Consider the following 7072-nt stretch of genomic DNA (forward strand, 5'->3'; position numbering starts at 1 on the left):
TCTTCTCTTTCTTCTCTCCTTCTCCTTCTCCCTCCCTTCCCTTTCTTTGGTGCCTTCTTTCTTACTTTCACGGAAATTTGGGTTGGGGCCCCAAAGGGGGTTTGGGGGGTTTGCCCCCTTTGGGGGGCCAGGTTGGTTTGGGGCCTTCCCGGGGGCCTGGGGGGGACGGGACCCGGGTTGTTGGCCTCCCCTGGGGGAAGAAACCTGGCCCTTTCCCAGCCTAGGGGAGAAACCCTTTCCCAGGTGGGAGGGGACCGGGAGGGCTGGGGGGGGGTTGGGAAGAAAACTTTGGGCCAGGGGGGGGGCAAAGTCAAAGGCTGATGAGGCGGGGGTGACCCTGGGGCTTTCGGAAGGATGGAGACGCTGCAGTCGTCTGCTTGGGGTGAGAGGCCCAGTTCCTGGGGAAGGCGAAGGATGGTTGGGGATGGAAAGCTAAGGGTCAGGATGTGAGAAGGGTCACAATGAGAGGAACGACCTGAGGGAGCCCCGGCCCTCAGACTGTGGCCTAAGAGCCGGTGACGTGGAGCCCTCCCCCCGCCCCCTGGCGGGCTTTCTCCTCCCCAGCTCTAACCCAGAGGCCGGAGATCCACCTGCCGCAGGTCCTGCAGGCCGGGCTCCCCGTGAATCTCACCTGCATGGTTCCCGGGGCCTGCAGAGAAGGGACGGCTATCACCTTCCTCTGGAGCGGGGCCGCCCTGTCAGCCTCCCCAGCTCTCTCCTCCCCCCGACTCCTCTTCACCCCCAAGCCTCAGGACCAGGGCACTAGTCTCACCTGCGAAGCGACCTTCAAGGACTTCAGCCTGAGCACGAGGACCACGGCCCAGCTCAGTGTCCTCTGTGAGTTCTGGGAGGGGCTGGGACAGGGACGCTGAGTCCCACCAGGGTGTGAGGGGACTCTGGCTGCTGGGTGCCCCCCCCGGGGGAGGAAGGCTGGGGGCTCCCACTTCCGGCCCCAGCCCACAGTCACCCTCCGTTGCAGACCCTCCCCAGGCCATGAAGATCGTTGCTTATGTGGGAAATGGGACAGGTACGTCTGCAAAGGCTGTTGGGGTTTGGGGCTGGGAAAGAGAAGGTTCCCAGGAGGAAGGTCAGGGTTTCTCTCCCTTCTCTCTCAGGCTCAGCTCTCTTGAGAAACGCCTCCTCCCTGGTGGTCCTGGAGGGGGATTCCCTGACCCTGGCCTGCTCCTCGCACAGCAAGCCCCCAGCCACGCTGAGCTGGGCTCACGGAGACCGTGTGCTGAATTCCAGCCCGAGCCTGGAGGCCGGGAGCTTCCACCTGGAGCTGTCCAAAGTGGGGGGCGAGGCCGGGGGAGAATACACCTGTCATGCCAGGAACCCGCTGGGGAATCAGAGCTACTCAGTGAGGCTCTGCGTGCAGAGTGAGTCAGAGGGGACGGGGCGCTGGGTAGCCCCCCAAGCAAGAATAAATGAACATTCTATGCCCCCATGCCCCCCAGACCCCTCCTCCAGCTTCTCCCCCTCCAGCAGGGGTGAGCACCCAGGGCCAGAGCTGGGGGTGTTCACAGAAGCCTCAGGAAGACAGACTGGCGAGTGAGGTGGGGGACATTTGTCAGGGACACCCCGCTCAGACTGGGGCAATAGGAAGGAGAGAGGTGGCCAAGGCTGGGGGCGGGGTGCCGGGGCAGCAGCGTGGGAAAGAGCCCCTCGGAGGCCTGGGGGGGCTCTGGGCCGTCCCCTGCACACACAAGCTGCCCCCTGAGCCACTCTCTTCTCCCAGCTCTGACCCAGAGGCCAGAGCTGCATGTCCCAGAGATCCTGGAGTCGGGGAAGCTGGTCACCTTGACCTGTCTGGTCCCCGGGCTCTGCAGACAAGGGAAGCACTTCGCCTACCTCTGGGGCGGACCTGCCCTCTCCTCCCGGGGCCCTGCCCTGCTGAACACCTCCAGACTCTTCTTGGTCCCCCACGCCCAGGATCACGGCACTAACGTCACCTGCCGGGTGGTGTTTCCCCAGGCCCGAGTGAGCTTGGAGAGAACTGTCCGGCTCACGGTTGTCTGTGAGTGATGGGAAGGGGAAGGCGGCTGGAGGGAGGGTCCGGGGCCTGAGACCCCGGGGAGGTGGCGAGAAGCAGGAACAGTGAAGCTATGGAGGGGGGTGGAGTGGGGGGTGGGAGCCCCAGCTTTTGAATCTGGATCTGTCTCTGAGGACAAAGTCTGGGACCCTTGCCCAGACACCGCCGTTCCATTGCAGACCCTCCCCAGAATGTGACCGTCAGTGTTTCCCGGGCCAACACAACAGGTAGGTTTTTCAAGGAACAACGACGTGGGCCAGAGGGGACTGTCGGGAGAAGGCTCGGACCCTCCTTGGCCTCCATGTGGAGCCAAGAACAAGAGGTGGAGCCTTCCTCGCCATCCCTGGCTCTCCTGCTTCTCTCCAGGCCAAGAATTACTAGGAAACACCTCGTCCCTGCAGGCCCCGGAGGGCGAGTCCCTGACTCTCATCTGCGCCACAAAAAGCAACCCCCCAGCCACCCTGCTCTGGACCTATAGAGACCAAGTCCTGCGGGCCTCGGAGGGCTCCGATGCTGGGATCCTGCCTTTGGAGCTGCCCAGGCTGAGCCCCAATGACAGGGGTGAATACACCTGCCAAGCTCAGCACCCCCTGGGAGCCCAGCAGCACACAGTGAGGCTCTGTGTACAGAGTGAGTTGGAGGCAGCCGGGGGTCCAGTGGGGGGCACGTCAGGGACCCAGCCAGGGACACAGCCGGGGGCACAGTTGGGGGTCCAGCCAGGGACACAGCTGGGGTTCCAGCCGGGGGCACAGCCAGAGGCACAGCCGGGGGTCCAGCCAGGGGCACAGCCAGAGGCACAGCCGGGGGTCCAGCTGTGGGGCACAGCTCAGGGTCCAGCTGCAGCAGATGCTGGGGACACTGGAGCTGACGGTTAGGCCTGCTCTGGGGCACTCCCCTTCTAACCCCCAGACTGTCTCCCTCAGCCTGCTCTTGTTGCCCTGTTTCTGAGGAGGAGGATGGCTCCTGGCCTTTGATCTTCACCCTGCTTCGAGGAGCCCTCATGGGAGTCGGCTTTCTTCTCACCTATGGCCTTACCTGGCTCTATTACACCTGGTGAGTTGGATTCTGCCCCCTCCTGGGCAGGCTTCAGGGTCCTGGAGACCTCAGCCTGTGGCTCACCCTGCAGGGCAGGAATGGGGCAGGAGCCCGCCTGAGCTGAGCCTCTGACCAGGGTCCTGCTTTCTCCACAGTCGGGTCAGCCAGCCTCCGGATACCACAGACAAGAGCAAGCCCATGGACATCTACTCAGTCCCTGAGTGGTACGGGTCCCTGGATACGCCAAAGACGGAGACCTGGGGGCGGAAATCTCTATAGCCAGCACCTCATGGATTTTAAATACTTGCTCTTCTCTCACCAGGTAAGGGCTCCGAAATCCTCCCCATGACTCTTTATTGACTCCCAAGTTTACTCCCCAAAGTACAGTTCCAAACTTTCTTTTCTTCTCACCCCCTGAGCCCACTTAAAAGAAACTCTTACTTCTCAGAGACTATGTATTCTCTCCCTATCTCCTCTGAATAACCCCCTTTTCTCCTCTCCTTGTGCCCTCTAGTCTTGAAAACTGAACCATCCTTGAGGTGATAGCCTCAAGTCTTGGGGTGATAGCCTCCGACATTCCCCATGTCACTCCAAGAAATGAGGAAAGTACCTAGACCAAGCCTTCCCTGATCAGGAATCCTCTAGACAACTTTCCTGAAAGGGGCTCATGCACTTTCTGCTAGGAGACCTCAAGTGTGGACCCCCCTGAAGCAACTCAGCTACTTTAATAATGCTTAGGAAACTTTATTAAAGCAACGTGGCTTAGATCTCTACCTCACACTTACCTGGCTTCTCCTGGTCCCTGGGGCCCATCAGAATAAGTCGGAATCACCTAATCACCCTTCAAAATACTTGGAGAAAGCCATGATGTCTCCTCCACTTCCCCAAGGCTCCTCCTCTTTGGGCTAAACATACCCATTTCCTTCTGATCATCTTCAAATGACATGTTCTCTAGTTCTTCTCCTCTCATCACTCTGCAACCTTTCACATGAAAAAAAAAAAAAAAACTAGCATTTTTGCCCTTATCCATCATTTTGTGAAGTTAAATTTCAGCTGCCTGTAAGTCACCTGGTTTGGGAGAAGTCACAGGATTACTCCTCCTTCCAAAGGTGACCTGACTTTAAAGAATGCCACAAAGCTAACTCTCTCCCTCCCCTCAGGGTCTCCCCCGTCTCTCCACCAATAAGAAAGCAGATGTTTCAATCCCTATTATTCCCTCCAAATGGTATATTAACTAAGAGCCTTGGTCCTGGTTTGTTTCTGCAGCCGCGTGCTAAATAAATCATTGCCTGGATGTCATTACTGGCTTTCTTTATTCCTCCTCTTTTACTGTTCTGTTTGTCAATATTCTTCCTAAAAAGCAAGCCCCCAAATGAAACACAGTGTTTTAGATAAGTCTTGTCCAAGATGGAGGATGTAATGATGGTAATGGGTTATTATTTAAGAAGATGCAAGCTTATTCAATGTCCAAGGTCCCTCCCAAGGACATTGCTCCCAGCAGAATGAGCTTCCTTTGTTCTCCTGCAGTCCTGCTGGTCTCCCAGGAGATTTGAGCATCATCTTGGATAGATGGACGGAGCATGATCTTGGGTCAGCTCTAGGGACTCAGATGCTTTTTTGTGTAGCCATCAAGGAGTCCCTGCCCTGCCTCCTGAACTGAGAAAGCCCTGAGCTTGGACCCTGACCCTTGTTCTATGTCACAGGGAAGAGCAAATGGATCCCTACACTCGCTTTCCTCTCCCAATACTGCATGTGCCTTATGGCTACCTCATTTTTCTTTTTAAAAACATTTTTTTATTATAACTTTTTATCGACAGTTCATATACCTGGTTAATTTTTTACATTATCCCTTGCACTCACTTCTGTTCTGATTTTTCCCTTCCCTCCCTCCACCCCCTCCCCTAAATGGCAGGCAGTCTTATACATGTTAAATAAGTTATAGTATATCCTAGATACAATATATGTGTGCAAAACCAAACAGTTCTCTTGTTGCACAGGAAGGTACATCATTTTTCAAGGAACACCTATAAGATCCTGAGTTTGAGGTCAGAGTAACAAAAATAAACTCACAAGTTTCCGCCTTCATTTGACTGTCTCATGCAAAAGCTTTGTTCAGATTTGTAATGCACTAGAAGAGTGTAACAGAATTAGCAATGATGAGTTTTGAATGGCACCCAGCAGAACCCTGTGGCACATGGGCACTCAATAATCCCTGGTAATAATGGCTGATTCTGGGCATCTTGAAATTCAATAAAACAAAAACAAAAACAAAAGCCCTCTCCAATGTCTTCGATTTGTGGGTTATCAGTCTTCGGGGCATTCAGAAGTATAAATATATATCAACACAAAAAGTCCCTTGAAACATGGGTAGGTTATTCTTATCTGTCACTTAAACTGGCATATGAAGCAGCAGCTGCTAATGTCCTATTTCCTCTTCTAAGCATAATGACTCTATTCATAGTTCAGGGTAAGGTTTGGAGTTTTGTTTTGTTTTGTTTTCCTGATTTGGCAGCTTCCCTTTTTTGACATCTTGAAACACAGTCTATCTATGCTTTCAAAACTGAATCCTCTCCAGATTATTTGTGGGTGTATTTGGCCCAATTCAGCAGCTTTCTCTGATCTTGTATTCTTATATGCCATTTCTCCTTTTTCACCAAGCTGAGTGGAAATATGGACATTCCATTGTTATTGATAATAAGCACAGATTACTAGGAAGATACTGGCAGAGAGATCCCATTTTTTTTGGCTTATTTGTTGTCCTTTGAGGTTTTTTCTTCAAATTTTCTTTTCTATTATTGGGCCGTTGGAAAACATCCACAAATATGATCATTTCCATCTCCAGAAAAAGTGAATTATATATGAAATTGAAAATCTCTATTTTATACATGTAGTTTAGTTTTTCAGTTTACAATAAATTTATCACAGTAATTTCAAGACTGTTCTACTCCTTTTTGTCTCTTTCTCAGCTTCCTTCCACTCTCTTATTTATTGTTAGATGTTTTATTAATGCCATTTTTTGCACTAATAGCTCTATTGTCTTCTTTCTCCTCCAAAAATAAAAAATAAAAATCCTCCTTTGTAACAAATAAGTATAGTCAAGAAAACCAAATCCACATGTTCTGCATCACTGAGTCATTGTTCCTCTATTAAGAGATGGGAAATATGATTCATCTTCAGTGTTCCAGAGATGTGACCATTCACTGCATTGATCAGCATTTTTTGGATTCTTACAAAGTTGTTTTTTTCTTTATAATGTTTTTGTTACAATAAGTACAGACTTTTCTCTAGGTTCTGCTCACCTCTGTATCAGTTCACAAAAATCTTCTAGGGTTTCATGGAATCAATTATATTAGCAAAAATGAGCTGGTAAATGTTTAACAATCAGCTTTTCTAACATATATGACATACTTTTAGGTTGAACCTGCATTTTTACTATTTTCTTCATCATTTCCTTAATGCTAGACAATCAACAAAATAATAAATCGAGCCTTGATTTGTGGCATTTGCTAATTTCTAATATGTAAATGCTCACAATGAAAATTTAACAGCCGGCTCTTGCAAATCTATACAAGGTAATTCAGGTTAAGTGACTTGCCCAAAATCACACACCTAGCAAGTGTTAAGTATCTGAGGCCAAATTTGAACTCAGGTCCTCCTGATTCCAGGGCTAGTACTCTATGCACTATGCCATTTAGTTGCCCCTACAAAGATTTTTGCCCCTAGTTAACTGTTTACCCGCTCATTTTAACTACTTGATTTTATATAAAAATTTTCAGTTTTATGTAATCCAAATTGTGTGTTTTATTTCCTGTGATTGTTTGTATCCTTGATTTATTCTCTTATCCATAGCTGTGATTCCTTTCTCCTCTATGATATGATCTTTTAAATCTAGGTCATATATCTCTTTGGAATTTATTGTGGTATATACTATATATACTTTTCAGACCACAACCCCCATGGGGTTCTTGGATGGATTTCCGGAGGTCCTTGAACTTAAAGGAGAAA

The 7072-nt window shown here is 50.5% G+C and overlaps 1 protein-coding gene across 1 annotated transcript; it reads left to right on the forward strand.

Moving 5' to 3' along the window:
* The first annotated feature begins 354 nt into the window (after positions 1–354).
* Positions 355–4794, forward strand: LOC105750072 (sialic acid-binding Ig-like lectin 12). Its single transcript, XM_031961681.1, has 10 exons — positions 355–382; positions 511–837; positions 980–1027; positions 1116–1379; positions 1739–2017; positions 2212–2259; positions 2399–2662; positions 2956–3085; positions 3223–3389; positions 3582–4794. The coding sequence occupies exons 1-9, from the start codon at positions 355–357 to the stop codon at positions 3344–3346; spliced, it is 1512 nt and encodes a 503-aa protein (XP_031817541.1). The 3' UTR covers positions 3347–3389; positions 3582–4794.
* Positions 4795–7072: the final 2278 nt, after the last annotated feature.

Source organism: Sarcophilus harrisii, chromosome 3 (assembly GCF_902635505.1).
Source record: "Sarcophilus harrisii chromosome 3, mSarHar1.11, whole genome shotgun sequence".
In the NCBI taxonomy this organism is placed as follows: domain Eukaryota; kingdom Metazoa; phylum Chordata; class Mammalia; order Dasyuromorphia; family Dasyuridae; genus Sarcophilus; species Sarcophilus harrisii.

Coding starts and splice junctions, on each gene's coding strand:
- LOC105750072 (XM_031961681.1), top strand. CDS start 355: ATGGAGACGCTGCAGTCGTCTGCTTGGG. Junction 383..510: donor GCTGCAGTCGTCTGCTTGGG/GTGAGAGGCCCA, acceptor CTGTGGCCTAAG/AGCCGGTGACGTGGAGCCCT. Junction 1,380..1,738: donor AGTGAGGCTCTGCGTGCAGA/GTGAGTCAGAGG, acceptor CTCTTCTCCCAG/CTCTGACCCAGAGGCCAGAG.